The 19,362-nt window shown below is 41.6% G+C and overlaps 1 protein-coding gene across 1 annotated transcript in view; it reads right to left on the bottom strand.

The window, feature by feature from the left end:
• Positions 1–19,362, bottom strand: part of Arid2 (AT-rich interaction domain 2) — a 116,988-nt gene that overhangs the window by 9,602 nt on the left and 88,024 nt on the right. Inside the window, exons 16-20 of the mRNA XM_052160851.1 lie at positions 17,671–17,819; positions 4,996–5,134; positions 4,824–4,909; positions 3,595–3,718; positions 3,409–3,500 (exon numbers count right to left, since the gene is read on the bottom strand). Coding sequence (XP_052016811.1) covers positions 3,409–3,500; positions 3,595–3,718; positions 4,824–4,909; positions 4,996–5,134; positions 17,671–17,819 — 590 coding nt within the window. The remainder of the gene's footprint in view (positions 1–3,408; positions 3,501–3,594; positions 3,719–4,823; positions 4,910–4,995; positions 5,135–17,670; positions 17,820–19,362) is intronic.

Raw genomic sequence — 19,362 nt, 5'->3', positions numbered from 1 at the left:
TTAGCTTTTTGAATTTTCCACACTTCTTTCCAGAGGGCCATAGCAGTTTGCAATTCCACCAACAGTGAGAAGGGCTCCCTCCCTCATATCCTCTCTAGCATTTGTTGTCTGTTGTTTTGTGTGATGTTTGCTATTCTGATTGGGGTGAGATGAAACCTCAACATTATTTGATTTGCTTTTCTCTAATTGAAAGGGCAATCTACATTTTTATTAGATTATTTAGCCATTTTTCTTTATTCTTTTGAGAAATCTATGCAGATCTACAGTTCACTTTTTGAATGGATAATTTGTTTTAGTGACTTTACAATTTTATTTTTTGGTTCTTTATATATTCTGGATATATAACTGGAAATTTTCTTTCCTGTTCTGTAGGCTTTGTCTTTATGGATGCATGCTTCTTTAGCTGTGAAGGAGTATCTTAGTTTTAGGAAGTCCCACCCACTTGTCAATTGTTGGCTTTAAATCCTGAGCATATGGGGTCCTATTTTAAAAAGTCCTTTTCTACACTTGTATCTTGTATGTATGTTTTTATTCTAGCATTACTTTGATCCACTTGGAGTTAGCTTTCCTGTAATGTCATGGATACAGGTCCAATTTCGTTCTTTGGCCTGGGACACTCAGTTTCCCTATCACCATTTGTTACAAGTGTTTCTTTTCTCTACCATTTGTTCCACGTTTCTTTCCTCTACCATTTGTTACACATGTTTCTTTCCTCTACCATTTGTTACACATATTTCTTTCCTCTACCATTTGTTACACATGTTTCTTTTCTCTACCATTTGTTACATGTTTCTTTTCTCCAGTGTCTTTTGGCTTCTCGGTAGTCATATGTACTCCATGTCTTCCATTTTGTTTCCTTAGTCTACAGGTATGATTTGGTGCCATTACTATACAGTGCTTCTGGCTTTATTATCATGGCCCTGCAATATATCCTGAAATCAAATTATAATCCCTCTGGGACTATTCTTTTGGCTCAGGTTTCTTGGGTTGTTCAGGGTGTTTTGTGATTCTATATAAATTTTAGGATAGTTTTTCCTTTACTTTTGTGAAAAATAACATGAAGATTTTTGATTGGACTTGAAGATTTGAATTGGATCTGACCTGAAAGACTCCCCCCTGGGGACTAACTTCTATGGCACTAGAAGGTGCTGTGTCAGGTTACAGAGAGGGAAGCAGTCACCAGTGCTCCCTGTCTGTAAAACCTATGAGCCACACCAATGACCAGCATGCAGGATAACCCTGTGGGTACAGCGCAGGCATCTAACTGCAGTAACACAGCTTCCAGTCAGACTTATGACTTACTCAAGAAGGGAAGCATACCTGGTGTTGGAAACATCACAAGCTGCCTGGGGCTAGAGAGGTCAGAGATCTTAGATGAGAGGTTACTACTGAAACTTTCCTAAATCATGATTTATAACTGGTAAATTTAGAATGCTGAATACTTATGCTTAACCCACAGATAAGTGTAGCTTGAGTTCCTCATCCAAGAAACTTACCTTTTGCAACAGATAGTAACCACCACAGAAAACCACAATTAGACGAAATGTAGAGAAAAAGTGACTGTGTGTTACTCAGCCCCAACAAATACAACAAACACACATACAACACAGTCTGAGCTAAGGCTCAGAAACATGGACAATGGCAGAGATCTTTTAGGAGCCAGGGAATTTGCTATGAGATTGTGTTCATTGAGAAGTGACAGGGAAACTATAGCCGTGAAACCTAACAACACAGCTGCCAAAATAAGACCTGAGCAAGCAGGATGCCAATAGGATGCTAATGTGGCAGGAGCCCCAGCAACAGAAAAGGAACCGGAGTCAGTTTTAGATTGCTTGCCAAGAGAGGAAGAAAACAGTCTTCCCTGGGGATGAACTGTTGCTATATTTTTCCAACCCAATTACTCAGTAAAAGAAATCTCAACTCAATCAGTAACAATACAAGCTATAAGATTGGGCAGATCTCCCCTACACTACTCTATTCCCATCTATATTATCCATATGACTTGCGGGTTTTCTCCAGGACAGGAGGTTCTCTCTCTGCAGCCTCCATCGACCCTCCATAGCTCCTTCCCCTTCCCTTGCAATCCATTTCTCCTCCCCCAAACTCTCACAAACTCTCAGCTCCTCCCCTTTCCTCTTGCCCAATCATTGGCTCAAGCCTTTACTTGAAAGGTTAAGGTGGGGAGAAGGTTCACAAGGCAACTCCTCTTCTGCAGCCCCTGCAAGGAGTGGAATTAGCATCAAAATACAAGCCCAGGGCTAGCCACAACAATGAGCCTCTTAATTGGATAACTAATACCAAGTCAATAGCCCTGAAATCATGTGTATACAAGTAACATAGTATGTGTGTGTGTGTGTGAAGATGAGGCCGTGAGTGTGTGAGGAAGCAAGGCTGGGGAAGACACGGGAGGAGCTGCAGGAGGAAATGGAAGGGAGAAATGACGCTGCTGTATGTTAATTTTAAAATACCATCACTCGCAAATATCTAAAGGCTGATATAGTACAATTACCTTCTTTTGTAATTAATTCCAGCTTTTATGCTTTGAAAAATCTACTTTAAGCACTATAATACCTAAAACAATGCGACTGGGTGGAGACTGAAGGCACAGGGACAGAATGGGCCTGAGAAGGAAGAGGCACCTGACAGCTTGCACGCCACTTAGCTGGGGATGCCAGAAGAGGAAGAGGAGATGGGCTGAGGGGCGACCCTGGAGATTATTGGTTTTCAGCCTGGGAGCTGTGACCCCCACTTGTCTATCTCCAAAACATTTACATTAAGATTCATAACAGATTCATAGGAAAATGCCAGGTATGTAGTAGCAGTGAACATAATTTTAAGGTGGGTTGCCACGACATAGGAGCTGCACTGAAGGGCTGCAGGGTTAAGGGAGGCTGAGGCCCTGCTGGTGAGGACAGAGCAGGGCAGAGTCTCGAGGGTAGAATCGTTCCTTACTGTCCAATACATTGATACATTACACTCTTTTTCAAGTCCACTAGTAGGAAATTATGAAACATCAAAAGTATTACAGTGACACCTAATATCCATGGCTCTGACAGGCTTATAGAGAACACCGAATGTCAAAGGGAACTGAACTGTCTCCACATGGTGCAAAAGGTCCAATTCCCTCTGAGGTTTCATCCTCTGAAGAACTTTTTTCCCCCTGTAAATGCTAAGGCCGGGAAGAAAATTGACAATAAAACAAGTTAAAGCCTTGTTTTCTGTTTTTTCAACTGTCTTTGGCTTTGAAGAGATCATGATGGCCTGGCCTTAGCATAAGTTTTTGGACACAAATCAATTGATTTGATTCACAAATCAATCAGGAAAAACAGCAAGTAAGAGATAGGTAATGTTGCTCATTCACATATGAAAATAGTCAGTTTGCTTTCATTATGGAAACAGATTACTCACCTGCGCCCACACTCTGAGTATTTACCAATATTTTTTAATATTAAGGCAGCTGTTAGTCGGATGTGTTTAGTTATTGGTCCCTCTTTTTCATCCTTAAAAAGAATGGAGAATATAAAAAAAAAAGAATAAAGATCTAAATCACACAGGGCCACACCTTTATGGACGAGGGTTTGCAGGGGCACTTACTGTAAAGTCCCGGAAGACAAGGTTCCTTGAGCCTCTCCGCAGAGCCATGAGTGCAGCACTGGGATGGCTTGCAATGGCCTTCTGGGCTCTGGGAGCAGCGCCTGTGCCCCCCACAGCGGGCTGCCTAAATTATCAGACAGACAGTGTTGGCGCATAGACAGACAACTGTGCCCACCACAGCCCACATGCAGCTAGCTGTCCCAGGCCTGCGTTTCCCAGCCCGCCCAGGTTCTTTCACACAGGGTCTGAACTACAGAGTCCAAGCAGCCGTGACCTGTCCCCTGCTGCATTACAGGACACACTGCTGCACACTGCTCAGTCTGTCGGCTTCAGAGCAAACAACAGATTCCCTGCATGGCCTATCTCTGTTACTCTGCGAGGTAACTGTACCATAACACGGCCCCAAAGATGTAGCATCTCATCTTTGACAGTTATGTGAAGAAGCTGGCTGCTTCCTAGCAAGCAAACAGCCTGCAATTTTAGATCAGGAAGAAAGCTGCCCTGTATATTAGAACCTAGACAGCAAGCACACTGCTTTCTTAAAGTCTCACTTCAATCCATCACTGCATCAGATGGAAGACCCAGGTTGGCAGCTGCATGGATGCTACAGTACAGAAGGCCAGGCTCTGGCCAAGCGGGCAGGCTACATGGTGCTGGAAGGTAGCGGTGGGCACCGCACTGCTGGGCACATTATAACAAATTGGGTTTCTTCTGAAACCTGTGAACTAGGGATATGTTTTAGACATAAATTCTGGATAATATAAATATAATATAGAAATAATGTTCATATATAATCCAGGATGTATGTATATGCTTATAGGTATGTGTATATAAAGTCTCTTTGCCATTATCAAGTAGATGAAATACACTCTTAAAAAAAGACCTTCTAATTTACATAGCTTTCTCTCCTATATTATTTGTCTGCCTAATGACTTGTCTCCAAAGCTGGGGCTTCCTTATAGACCATACAGTGCAGCCGCTATAAACACACACCTATGGAGAGCTATCTATGGAGAGGATTTATGTAGCTTAAGTAGAATTGCAGAGCTTGGTAGTGTGAGCTGGGTTAGAACACAAGGTCTGGGTTTCCCATATGCTGTTTCTTCTTGTTGGTCTCGTGTCTCCCTACTTTTCTACTTTTGTTTTTAGTGCCAAGACTGGGAGGCGGGCCCTGACCATTGTAGGGGCTCTCTGCTCTCTACGTTAGGACGTAAATTAATTTTCTTTACTTGGTAGAAGATTTCTGATTTGCCACTTGTCCGGGCTCATCTTGTTTTAATCCTGCAAGCAGAGCATCCTTTGAGCAGTGCTTGTCCTTAAGGAGAGAAAAAAGTACAAGATGTACATCACAATCTTTAACGTGAGCAGACAAGTCACTAGTGGGAGTCCATGAGCGCATACCTGTAGGTGGGTGATGAAGGAGAACCTCTGCCTCTGGAAAGGCTCGCAGCCCTCCCAGAGACACTGCCCTGGGTACACATCTTTCCCTCCATGTTCAGTAGCTGCATGATAGAACACTTGTGAGGGCGTCTGAAACCACCTACAAAAAGAAAAGGCAGATAATGTGAACCTGAGAGAAGTTCTTTAAATCACATTGATATAACAGATTTAAAAAAAAAAAAAGAAATCTTGGCTACAGCTTTTTAGGAAAAAAGATATTTCTGATTTGTATAAATGTGTGTGTGTGTTTGCACAGGCACACAACTGTGTACATTCAGGTACTTTTAGAATCCAGCAAATGGCACTGATTTATTTTTTATGGCTTTTATGTAATTGTGTTCTATTTAAACCAATTAAAAAGTATTTTTAAGGGCTGGTTTACTTCTCTGTGTATGAGTATCATACGTACACATGCACTGTATCATCTGTGTGCCTGGTACACCCAGAGGTCAGAAGAGGCTGCCGGATGCCCTGGGATGAAGTCACACATGACTGTGAGCTACTGTACGGTGCTGGGGAGAGCAAAGTCCCAGCCAAGGCAGCAATGCCCTCGAGCGCTGAGCACCTGTCTAGCCCCCCAACCACACATCCACATCACACATCCAGTATCTCAAATCAATATCAGCTCAGAAAATGCCAGATATTTAGGAAGATTTAGTGAAGAATCTTGTCTTACTGAATTACAAGAGATAATCCTAGAAAGTCACACATTACAAATTTCATTTCTACTCATATTTGTCTACATAAATAACAATGACTTATGATGAAGCCTAAAATCAGGATAACCATTTTTAATTTTACGTACTCCAAACAATATTTCATTCACATGAAACAAAACAACTGAAATACTATTATATACACTGTTACTATCATGAGGATGATTTCTTATTCAATTGAAACTTCACTGAGATTCTGTTACTAATTGAGAAGAATTTAGGTGTTGTACAATGATGTTTTAGTCAACAATGGATGACATACATGGCTGCATATATGACCCGTAAAATTATAATGTGACTAAAAGCTTCCTACCACCCTAAGTGACTATGTAGCCAACTTGGTGTGGTAACTAGTGTAAACAAATACAGCACACAAAAGACAGTAGCCAATGTAGAAAACAAGATGCTAGCAATGATAACATGTGACTGCTCTATTCCCTTCTACATTAAGATTTCTTGTGTAGCAGGCTCTCTAGATAGGCTTCTGTAGATACAGGCTCCATAATATCTACACAATGAAGAAATCGCTTAAGTACCCATGTCTCAGCATGCATCTTTGCTAAAGGATGTTATTTGTACATACCTTAAATACAAATGCACCATGGGTGATTTGTCAAAAGGACTGGTATTGTCAAACATTTTGCAGAACACAACATTAGTCAACTTTGTGTAGGTGAAGTTGGCAATTTGCTAATGATAGAAAAAAAAGATGGCTCATTTTCTGCTTTTTCAAGCCAGGTTTTCTCTGTGGAGAAGCCCTGGCTGTCCTGGGCGTGGCTATCCTTGAAGCCACAGCCTGCCTCTGCCTCCCAAGTTCTGGCATTATAGGCATTTGTCATCACACCCAGCACTGCTGGTCCAAATGATCACCCTTATGCCTGGACTTCAGTGCCAGGGTGAAGCCACGCACCACATCTAGCCAGTGTTTCCTTGTATCAGCTTGACTACTTAAATGTATACAGCTGTGTGTCATGGGTCTGTCAGTGTCTGTCACTCTGCCTGCACAGCAGTCTGTGTTCCTTTCTCCAGTCCATGACCTTTTTACCTTCTCTCAAATCTCGTTTTTTCTACTCTGTCCATAAGAGCCACTCTTCGGCTGTGGCTGTGGCTGTGGCAGCTCAGGATGCAGTTCTAAAGTATCTGTGGATGCGGCTGGTAGCAATGGTCACATGGGTGTGAAACCCAGTGGAGGCTATATGATAAAGGGTCTGAACTTTACAATATAATCCTGGATGGGGAGCTGGGTGGCACATAACTTGGCATCCCAACACTTAGAAGGCTGAGGTTCAAGGTTGCCAAGCCAAGCTACTTAGCAAGCTGTTGCCTCAGTATGCCCTCCGCCCTCCCAAATGGAGAGCTGAACTAGCAAACACAGACATGCATGGGCATTCTACACAAGGTGCACATGAGGGAGCCAGGGAGGGGGCTGCTGCTGTCATCGCTTACTGGAGAACCCCTCACACTTCCTTTCCAGTCACCACCCAGCTCCCTCCAGAATAGCACAAAAGCACACTCATTTAGCAAACCTGAAGATTAAAGAGCAATCAAAGAGAAGTGTACACTTCCCTGCCATCTGATTCCCAGTAGCACCAAAACCATGGTGTTATTTCCTCTCAGCACTCTTTCTTTGCACTTTTGGGAACAAGCCAAAGTGTTGCCAAATGGAGGTAGTATATATTGTCACTCTCACAACAGGTAATCTTGATTACAATTCTAAAAATGTTTTCCTTAGCATAGCTCACTGCCTTCTGCAGAAAACTGTCACAGTCAGCACATGTGTAAATGTGCTCCTCCTGATGGGCTTACAGGGAGACTGCTCTGGACAGAAAACACTCTCTGAAATTTTCACATACTGGAACTCTAGTTTTAAAGTTATTTGTAACGTTACCAGGTGGTGATAAAAAAATGTGAGCTGTAATCACTGAAAGCACTGCATTTGCAGGTATTAGTAGTAACAGAAGCCTCTTGTATGCACACCTGCCCATTTTGTTTATTTGAAGACAGGGTCTTGTGTGTAGCTCTGGGCAGCCTTGAAGTCTTCAAACTGCTGGGATTAACACACACGTCAATGCCCAGACTGTCTTGCTAACCCTTAATTCTGAGATAGCTTTAGATTTGCAAGCTGACAAACCCTTTATAACTAAGCGATTCTCCTCAGTGACCACTCATCAGAACTGCTCCAAAGTCAAGTGTTCTCCTGTGGAGTAGGAGTCTGAACACAGATATAATGTTCCGTTTCACCTTTCTCTCTAAATAAGACAGTTACTGAAAGAGTGAATATGCAGTCTCAGTTCTTCCTCTGCGTTGGCCCTGCATTCCTATCCAGACTCTGGTCATCACCTGGCTTTCCCCTTGGGTCTTAGCTGCTGTGCTCCCAGTGTCCTTTTCATCTACTCTGAGTTCTATGCTGTTCCTTCGGCAATAATTACCTTCTTTGTACGTCTATCTCTTCCTACTTAGTACAATGTCTAAGAATGCAGATGCGAAGACCTGTGAGTAAAGAAAGCCCTTGGGTCATCAGGCCGGAACCCCTAGGGTGGAAGGAAAGGACCAGACCTCCACAAGCCATCCTCCGCTGGCCTGGCTCCCCTCCCAGCAGCTACAAATCCAAGTGAGGTCCTGCTCCATGCTGCTACTCAATAGACGGACGGCAATTAGAATTTACCGATATTTCTCAAAGCGATACAAAATTTAATGTTTGATAATTTTTAGTGTATTAACCATATTTGAGATTTTTCTCAATCACTGGCAACTGTCAAAAGGTACACACTGTTTTTAAGGACAACAGGGCAGGTGGATACACCAGGTCCTCTGTTCATAATCTAAACAACTGAGAACAAACAGCTCAGGGCACACTCCTCTCCAGAGCAGTTTCCCTTTACTTAAGTTCTTTTTTCTTACCCAGAATAGGCTTTTTGGTTCTAGTGGATATAATTAACAAACACGAAGCCTCCTAATTCCAGCTGCCCTAAGTAGCTGCTGAGCAAAATACTCAAATTAGAAGAACAAAACAAGCAAACCAACAAAAACCACACCCTCAACAACAAAATGAAAGAACAACAACAAAAAAGCATTTAAACATGGCTTAAACCCAGGCAGCAGCGGCATCCCGGTGCAGTGACTCAGACCACAGCAGTCCCCTTCCGCAGGCTGCCCTGGAGACAGGACAAGCACACTTCCCATTCCTCCCATTCATCCTTTAGAAGCTCGCAGTCTATTCAAAGGTCACACACACACAGACACATCAATAATACATAATGTGGTAGTATGTTTTAACAAACCCACCATATTCAAAAGATCAATTTAAAAATAAAACACCGCTGTTATAAGGCACATCTTAAAGGCGGAGACAACAGTTTCACTCAGATTGTTTCATTCTTGGCAGTCTCTTTTCTCTTAATGTTCTAAAAGTATTCCATGTCTTAAAAGCCCTCCTGCTGCAAAACAAAGTAATAAAATCTCCCACTTCATTTGTATGAAATATGCCTGTGATATCTTCTGTAGGAAAATTCCACTATAAAACACATATGCATAAATGTAAAAACACTATTTAAGAGCATACCCTACACCAAGTTATTGCAGTAAAACAATTTAACTTTACTTCAACCCTTGACATCTACTTCTTTTACATATTATTTTATGGCAAAAGAAAAAACACAAATAATCAAATGAGACTGCCTGACTGGCTACTAGGTTATATTATATAGCTTATATTATATTGGCCAGATTATATTATATCCAGATGAAGAGTTTAATATTATTAGAGAGATAAACAATTCTAATTTCATTATTAAAATTTCTAATTCAGAAGCTGGTGAGATGGACCACTGGGTAAGAGGACATACTACTGCAGACAAGAGTTTCAATTCCCAGAGCCCATGGCAGAAGGCTTACAATTGTCTACCTTCAGCCTTAGGAGAATAGTATGCTTCTGGCGACGGCAGGCACTTGTACTGAAGTGCGTAATTGATTTTTTTGAAATTACAAAATTCAAAGCAGATCATGCAAGTGGTATGTATGTCCAGTGAGTGAGGTCTAGGTCAGTCATGGGTATGTAATAAGACCCTGTCTCAAACAAACAAACAAACAAACAAACAAACAAACAAACATTTAGAAACATTAAGATATGCTTTAAAAAAACGCATACTTTCCACAAAATATTAATAGTAGGTTGAAATCATAGTCCACATCTGAGAAATACCACTGGAAGAGTGTATAATGTAGGTGCCAAATTATTTGTATACTGTTCACAGAATTTAAGGGGTAAATCTGTGTGCATGCTAGTTTTTTTAAAGATTTATTTATTATTATATGTAAGTACATGGTAGCTGTCTTCAGACACATCAGAAGAGGGCGTCATATCTTATTACAGATGGTTGTGAGCTACCATTTGGTTGCTGGGATTTGAACTCAGGACCTTCAGAAGAGCGCTGGTGCTCTTAGCCACTGAGCCATCTCTCTGGCCCTTTTTAAAAAAAAAGCATTATTCTTTTTGAGATTATAATAAAATGATATCATTTTGCCTTTCCCTCATGCTCTCTTTCAAATTCAAATTCATGTTTTTTTTTCATTAATAGTTTTTAAATGCCGGCGTGTGTGGATGCTGTCTTAGGGTTTCTGTTACTGCGATAAAATACCATGACTAAGGCAACTCAGAGGAAAGGGTTTATTTCGGCTTACAGTTCCAGGTGAGTCTATCACATCAAAGTTGTAACTTAAACAAGGTGGAATCTGGGAGGCAGGAGCTGTTGCAGAGGCCGTGGAGGAGTGCTGCTTACTGGCTTTCTCCTCATACCTTGCTTACCCTGCTTTCTTATAGACCTCCAGAACCACCAGCCCAGGGGACTGGGTCCTCCCCATCAATCAGTAATTAAGACAATGCTCTGAAGGCTTGTCTATAATGCCTCCAGATCTTATGGAGGCATTTTATTAATTGAAGTTTCCCCTTCTCTGATGACCTTAGTTTGTGTCCAGTTGATACAACTAATCCTTTGTTAATGTGACACATAAACAGATCACCGTTAAACTACCTCTCCTTTCACATCCCTAAGATCTCACATATAAACATAAATAGAGCCGGGCGCTGGTGGTGCACAGCTGTAATCCTAGCACTTGGGAGGCAGAGGCAGGCGGATTTCTGAGTTCGAGGCCAGCATGGTCTACAGAGTGAGTTCCAGGGCTACACAGAGAAACCCTGTCTCAAAAAAACAAAACAAAAATGACTTTATTTCTTTTTATGTGGTTTTTGGATTTCGTATATATTTATATTTGGTATATATATATATACACACACACACACACACACACACACACACACACACACACACACACACATACACATACATACATACACATATATATAAACTCTTTTTAAAAAAAGTCTGGAGAGATGGCTCAGTGGTTAAGAGCACTGACTGCTCTTTTGAAGGTCCTGAGTTCAAATACCAGCAACCACATGGGGGCTTACAACTATCCATAATGAGATCTGATGCCCTCTTCTGGTGTGTCTAAAGACAACTACAGTGTACTTATATATAATAAATAAATGAATCTTTAATTTTTTTTAACTCTCTTAATTCTGGGTTCCTGTTTAAAAAAAAAAGCAAAATTAAGTTAAATAATTCCATATTTGAAGAGAAAAGAACTAGGGCATAGTAACAATCAGATGAAAGGAAAACCAACTCCCAGCAATGTAAATAAGTCAATGTCCAGTGTGTGGAATCCACCATGATTTTCTGGGCTCTTCCCAAGGGCTCTGCCCTTTGCAGCACACACAGCCCATCTTCTAAGCTCAGGCAGGCTCCACTTCAGTGTTGCTGCTGACCTTGGTGATCATCTCAGTACTGGCATCTCCAAAATGTTGGGTCTTCTGCTGTAACTGGCCTGCATTCTTACCAACAGTCTCTCATAGGCTCGCTTCATGGTGCCAAGGCTCAACTTCTCTGCATGACCCCTTCAGCCCTGGGCCTTCAACCACCACCGAGGCTGCACTACCACCAATGGCCTCTCCTGGCCTCTCACAGTGTCAAGCCTCTCCTGCTCTCCATGATCCCATCATGCCTTCAAAACCAGCACAAAGTGGGTGATTCTTATACAGTACCAAGTCCAGCTGCCAGTGTGAGGTAAAACCATGGCTGTGTCTGGAACACAGCTTGTGAGTGCTCTCAGGTATCATGTACAGAAGATTTCACCTCAATGATGCTGGTCTCTTCTTAATCACAACTTACTGCTCAGCTGCAGCTGACAGCATCTACTGTCCCAATAAAGCAAAGGTTTATTGTAGTTGTTTATTATAGTATAAAGGTTTATTGTAGGTTTACTATAGTGGTTCTGGTCTCTGGTTAATCACAGCTGGTTCTTCAGCTCTAGCTGAGCAGACCACAGAGTCTTCATAAAAAGGTCTGGCAGAGCCTTTACTTCCCTCTGAAACACCATGAACCAGGCCTCAGCAGTCTGCCCTTCCAAGCTCCCACAGAACAGCTAGCTCACAGAGCTCCCCACACTTAATGGCTGTTCTAGCCCAAAGTTCCAAAGTTTCCCCACAATCCTTCCAAAGACAACACGGTCAGGTCTGCCACAGCAATACCCCACTATCCTGATACCAACTTGTTTGGGTTTCTATTGCTGTGATAAAAGACCATGACCAAGGCAATTTGGTGAGGAAAGGATTTATTTCAGCTTACAATTCCAGATGATAGTCCATCGCTGAGGGAAGTCAGATCAACAAACTTCCAACACAAGTATACATACGTACATTCCTAAATATGGCCAGTTTAGTCAATCTAATGTTACACACACACACACACACACACACACACACACACACACACGGTGTCTATTTGGCAGTGGGGAAGATGACTCCCCCAACCCCAGCATCCTCAGTTGCCTGTAGTTCTCTGTGTAAGTGGAGCCCTAATGGGCTTTCTCCTGTCCACTCCCGCATGCCTAGCAGTGCAGTTCATGTTCAGATAGTCTTGGATTTTATACATGTAGCTCTCGACATTATGAAGAGACATACTCTCAAGCAAACTCCTGGGTCTTTCTTCTGCAATGTGCTCTGAGCCAGAGGTGCCCAGAGCTGTGAGTAGATGCATAATTGGAAAAATGAGGCATCTAAGTGAATCTGAGTGAAATCCTAGCATGGACACTCACTTGACTTCCCAGGAAGATCTGGCACTGTACACATCACAGTCTTTGAAACACCCTCACAGGATGGAGCACGTTCTATCTGAACACTGCTTAGTACACACAGGCACACGGCACATTCCCAGCCCCACTAAAATGGAGCTTTCACACAGCATTTTAAAAAATTGTAGAGTTAAGTACCAAGAGCTGGGATCTCAAACTAGGTATACATGTCTAACACTCAAGGATGATTCCCCCCCCAACATACCTTGATATGCAGAAATATATTACAAGGTATAAACTAAGGCATATTTTTATATTCAGTATATCTGAAACTAAAATTTTGTCATGTTGGCAAAAGTTCTGAAAACAAACTATGATTAAGAGGTGAGTAATAGCCAGGCATCATGGTGAATCCTTTAATCCCAGCAGCTGGGAGGCAGAGCCACAACCAGCTATGGAAGTGATAGCCAGGACTCCACACAGAGAAACAAAGCAAACAAAGACATAGTAATGGTTGATAACTGTCTGTATTCTATGCATAATCTTCCACGGAATAAATATTAGTAAATTACAGGCTAGACTCCCAGCCTATGAAATATTATAAAGCAGGGCCAGTGAGACAGCTCAGTGGGTAAGCACAAGGCTGCCACGCCTGAGGTCCTGAGGGCACCCCCAACCCACATGATGCAGGTGACCTGCTCTTGTTAGCTGCCTTCTCGTCTCCATACTTGCTTCCTGGCATATGTGTATATGTGCACACACACACATATATAAATGTAATAAGGAGTATAACAGAGAGTATTCTATTTCTATGTTCACAAATTGACAAATAGTTATTGAAAGGCAACCTGCCACAATTAACAGGAGAAACAGTTAACCTGAATGGGACTCTAATTACTAAAGAAATTACCGAGTCAATAACCAGCAAAGCAAAAACAATCAGGACAAGACAACCAGTTTCACTATGGGATTCTGCCTGTCTATCTAACATTTAAGAAAGAAATGCCTCTATGAGCAATAGAGCCATAGGTACCATAGTTCCTGCTTGAATTGAAGTCCTGTTCCTCAAGATGAAACCTACACTGGGATCATTGCTGGCTAAGAGCCTCTGGTTGGACAGGCTCTAGGGGAGAGACTATTACCATTGGACATATTAGTCAACTAATTTCTCAAGGTCTTCTCATTACACCCACAGACTAGGGCATCTCTAAGCCCTCATCACTGAAGTGTGTACTTGCAATAAATGGGGATTCACAGGAGACTCACAAACTGGCCAAGTGCAGAGAACAAGAGACTGGGATGATCGATTCTAAATGGGATGTCTGTATCACATCTTTTATGCCCATGGCTCAGGGATCATTACAGAAGAGGGGCAGAAACACTCTCAGAGCCAGAGCGACAGATGACTGCAGGGAAACTGTGCCCTCCAGACACACCAGGTCAGCTGAGCATAGGAACCCACAATGACTGATGGCATACAGAAGCTCCATGCAGTCCTAAGAAAGACCAAATCTCATCATGGAAAAGGGAGATTAGCATCAAGTTCTACCTCTAGCCGAGCAGCTGCTGGCAATCAATAATTGCAGGGAGATGAAGAGCTACTTTTCAATGTTGCTTCCCAGAGGGTAAAGAGATGACTTAGTGGCTAAGAGCATTTCCTGCTGTTTCAGAGGACTTGGTTTTGATTCCCAGCACCCACATGACAGCTCGTATTTGTCTTTAACTCCATTTCCAGAGCATCTGATGCCCTTTTCTGGCTACTTTGAGCACTAGGCATGCATCTGATAGACACGTCAGACATGTGGGGAAAACTCTCATATGTTAAAAAAGTTAAAAAGAATGTTGTTCCTGATAAGCTGACCACACTCTGCTGGAATGCCACATCCAAGAATATGTGGCACCACAACAGAAAGGCACTGCCGCAGGGATCAAATGCACACTCGATCACTTTTATCCCATGAAGGTGTGTGAGTGCATAGGCATTCACTGAACATACGGGGCATTTACCACAATAAGTCAGCCAACTACAGAATTTTGGTTCCAAATACAGTAAAAAAGTCTGAAAATGACAACTCTCCTTTCCTCCTTGTTCCCTGACACTGTCTGCTCCTGTAATTCTTGGGTCTACGTGTCATTAATTCTGACAAAGGCAAAGTCTATTCTTCAAGACCCAACTCAAATATACAGTCTACCGTAAACAGTCTCGGGTTACAGCCACTGCCCGCCATGCTGCTGACAGTACTAGAAGGATCCTTTTATAGTGCTTACTTAAATTAACTTATTGTTTTAGGGTCTGTATCGCCTCCAGGATTGGAAATATCTTTGTACTTGTAGTCCTTACCACATGAACCCCACACTAAGAAAACAGCTGATAAGTATTTGTAGAATCAAGTTGAACTTATTATTAATGAGAAGTTAGAAAAAAAAAAGGTGGCCTGAAAAAAAAGACAAACTTTAAGAAGCATTTGAGTATGTCTTAGTCAGAACAAACACCATATATTTAAATGATGTAACATGGGTCATGCTAACTAGACGGGAAGTGGTGCATGGGCTCATTAAATCCTCCAGAATCTTTTGCTGTTGTGGCTGACACATTCTAAAACCTTCATCAAAAGCAGTTACTTTTAAACTTCTTTTATTCACCCACCCCCCCAAATTAACAAACAAACAAATAATCAATATAGACACTACTAAGTGAAATATCAAATTAACTTACAATGTAAACTAAAATAATATCAATAACAATAGAAAGAAAGAAAGAAAGAAAGAAAGAAAGAAAGAAAGAAAGAAAGAAAAAGAAAGAAAGAGAAAAAGGAAGGAAAGGAGGAAGGAAGAAAGAGAGGGAGGGAGGAAGAAAGAGAGGGAGGGAGGGAGGGAGGGAGGGAGGGAGGGAGGGAAGGTCTGTCTGGTGGGATAGCCCAGAGGCAGAACCCTTCTTTAGCATGTACAAGGCCCTAAGTCCCATCTCTATCTCAGCCAAAGAAACAAAGAAAGATGGTCACTTTCAATAAATAAAAGTAATAATTGATCTAAAACGTTCCTCTGGGATTTTACACTGTGATCAAGTACACACACACACACACACACACACACACACACACACACAGAGACAGTACTTACCCTCACTAACATGGGTGAGTCTGTATTTTATTCATTTTTCTCATTGCAAAGAACAAAAACAAAAGAACAAGAACAAAAAAACAGAGCCACTGGTCAAAGTACATGTACCACTGCTATGTTGAGATGTAAGTTTGACAAGCACTGGCTTTAAATGCTATTAACAATCCCCAGGCTATGAAGGAGGCTCACGGTCATACCAAAACCCTGTATATGAAAATTAACAAATACAATTATCTCTAATAAAATAAAAAGAGCTAATATGATTATTTTAAGCTATGAAAACAGAATCTCTGTTCTCTAAGAAATGAAAACTACTTTCCTATTACGATCAGTTCCCGAGGCTTTGCGTTCTCAGGGACCGAAGGCAAAGGGCGCTGGTCAGCTCTGCTGATGGAGAGAGACATTTACTTCTGTCCAGCACCTACAGGAGCCGTCCCAGCACTTGCTCAACGAGTGCAAAGCCCGGTGTTCCACACCCATCACAATGGAACAGAGTGAGTGAGTCAATCCTGCGGCTAGGGGATGGCTCGATGTGCTGAGTGAGCGCTTGCTGCACAAACACAAGGAAATGGACTTGACCCAAGTAAACGCAGACGTAGAGGCCTGGGTCATCACAAGAGAGGCGGATCTTTGGGTGTTGTCTGTCAGCTAGCTCAGATACAGCAACTTCCTGGTTCACACACGTGCATCATGAATACACACACACCACTCACGCATGCACGCACACTGGGATTACAGGTGTGCGCATATACACAGTAAGTTCAGTTCTATTTGCTATTTATATTACTTACTAAACTATGAAATGGCATGATTTCAAGAACAATTTTCAAAATTAAAGACAAAATTTACTTCCTAAATATTACTTCCAAGTAATTTTAGTCATTACTTAATAATTACTAAATTAGTAAAAAAAATTTAAAAAAGTAATTGCTTTTCCAGAAATTTTACAGCTGTCACTATACTAACCTTAAAAACACATAATCAAATTTGGTTTTTCTTTCTTTGAGATCTCTAGCACAGGCTGGCCACAAATCCTTGGCAATTCTACTGCCTCAGCACTGAGTGCTGGGATTACAGGCAGGAACAACTTCACTCTATAATGATCCCCCTTCTCCTTTTAAGAAACAGGGTTTCATTATTAAGCTGTCATTGACCTGGAACTTGCTATGTAGACCAAGGTGGCATCAAATATAGAGATCTGCCCATTTCTGCTTTCTAAATGCTGGGATTAAGTTGTACCAGTATACCTGGCTTTTTTTTTGTTTGTTTGTTTGTTTTTTGAAGACAGGATTTCTCTGTATAGCCCTGGCTGTCCTGGAACTCACTCTATAGACCAGGCTGTCCTCGAACTCAGAAATCTGCCTGCCTCTGCCTCCCAGAGTGCTGGGATTACAGGTGTGCACCACCACCGCCTGGCTAAAACCAGATTCTTAATTGATTAAAATTTCTTACTAGCATTTAGCAATAGAGTCCTTCCAACCTCTGATACAGACCTTTTAGCTGAAGCATGCCTCTTGTTCCATGTAAGTATAGCTTTCAACATAAGACTTTTCACTAAAGGTTATTGGTTTCAGAAAACGAAGTGTTATAAACTATATATGACAGAAATTTAAATATGAAAGCACTCTAAAACAAAGTACAATTTTGTATAACAAATAAAACAGCCGTTTACTTTTTACAAGACTGCCACAGACACATGAAGTTCTGCCCAGGCCTCCTCACTGGATCTGCATGCTGACTGGACGCACTGACTGGAGAAGGCTGACAACTGCTAGGCTGGCCCTGCCCTTGAACAGCTGGTGAAGGTGGCATAGGAGTGTTCTGTGGAAAAGCACAAACAGAGGTTGTGACATGACACTGGAGAAACAGCACTCTGTACTCTTTAAGGTCATTAGTGATAGGTATACATGTCTAACATAAAACTTTTACAGTTTGCAATTTCAAGGTAATGATTACATTTAACAAGATGATTTTTATAAAAACATTAAGAAGTATGCTTTTAAAATATATATAACCAGAGAAGCAATATTATTCATTGTGTTATCTCCTGACATCTGTGTGGGCTTGCTTCCAGATTTCCCATGGATATCAAGATCTGTGTGCATTTCTATAAATGCAAAACACTTGTATAACTGTGCATGCCTTCTTGTGTACTAAGCCATTTCTAGATTATGAACAATAATTGAAACACTGCTAATGCATATAAATACAAATAGCTGCTGCACTGCACTGTCCAATTCATTTTCAGTAAAGATCAAGTTTTTATGCTATGTTTGATTCAAGCTATAAATTCATGGACATGGAACTGGTAGACATGTACAACAGACTATATTATTCAAATTAAGAATTTTAGTAAGAAGTAACTCAATTATAGTTTGAAATGAAAACAAAGGCATATGATTACAGGCCCCCATCAAAACCAGATAAGACCTGAATAACTCTTTCCCCTTAGATTTCATCAGTGACACAGCATGAATCACAGCAAACCTCAGGTCAGAGTTAGGAACGATGACACAGCCATGTAAGGAGAATATCAGAAACAGTAAACCATTCAGAGTAAAGTGTCTACCAACTTACTCTTTGAGGATATTCAATTTATAGTTTGCCCTAGGTATCCAAGCAAGAACTCTCTCCATGCTAGGCAAGGTCTTGCTCCAGGGCCTGGCCTTGAAAGGTCAGGTAGGCCCGATGGCTCAGAGCGCCACCCTCCAGGCAGCACCTCTCAGATGCAGCATCACACGCTCAGGCCTCCATGGCCGGCTCTTACAGCTCTGATGGGAACACTAGCGTAGAGTAACAGTCTTTTAAATATAACCTATTAAGTTCTATACCACATGCCTTTTACTTTAAGGACTACTAATAGAGTATCTTTAAAATTTTTAGGTCAGACATTTTCTTGAAATACCTGAAAAGAAAACAAGTTAAAATTCTTACAGAAATCAAGCTGTTGTTTCATACAGAAACAAGCTGTTTAAAAGTTTGGTAAGACAGAGAATGTATTTGTTCACTCTTTGGTGACATCAGCACAGGACACAGCAAGTACTAAAAGTACTGGGTTCCTAAGATGAAAACTACGATTCTTTTTCTAAGTCAAACCACAAACACACGAGGCTATATAATGGTGCAGACAAATAAAAACAGAAATGGAAAGTCAAGAGCTGAGTCCTGGAGCTGAGGCTGACGCTGTTGGCAGAGGGCCTGCCTGGCACACAGCACTGGAGCTCATTTCACACAGGAAGCCAGGGCTGGTAGTGTGTTACCCTGGAAGGCTGGGGCTCTAACCCAGGGTCTTTCCCATGCTAGCGAGTACTCTACCATTGGGATTTACATGTCTTTAACCCTAGCACTTGGGAGTAGAGGCAGC

Source organism: Apodemus sylvaticus, chromosome 17 (assembly GCF_947179515.1).
Source record: "Apodemus sylvaticus chromosome 17, mApoSyl1.1, whole genome shotgun sequence".
NCBI classification, from domain to species: domain Eukaryota; kingdom Metazoa; phylum Chordata; class Mammalia; order Rodentia; family Muridae; genus Apodemus; species Apodemus sylvaticus.
This window is presented reverse-complemented; position numbering and strand designations above follow the sequence as displayed.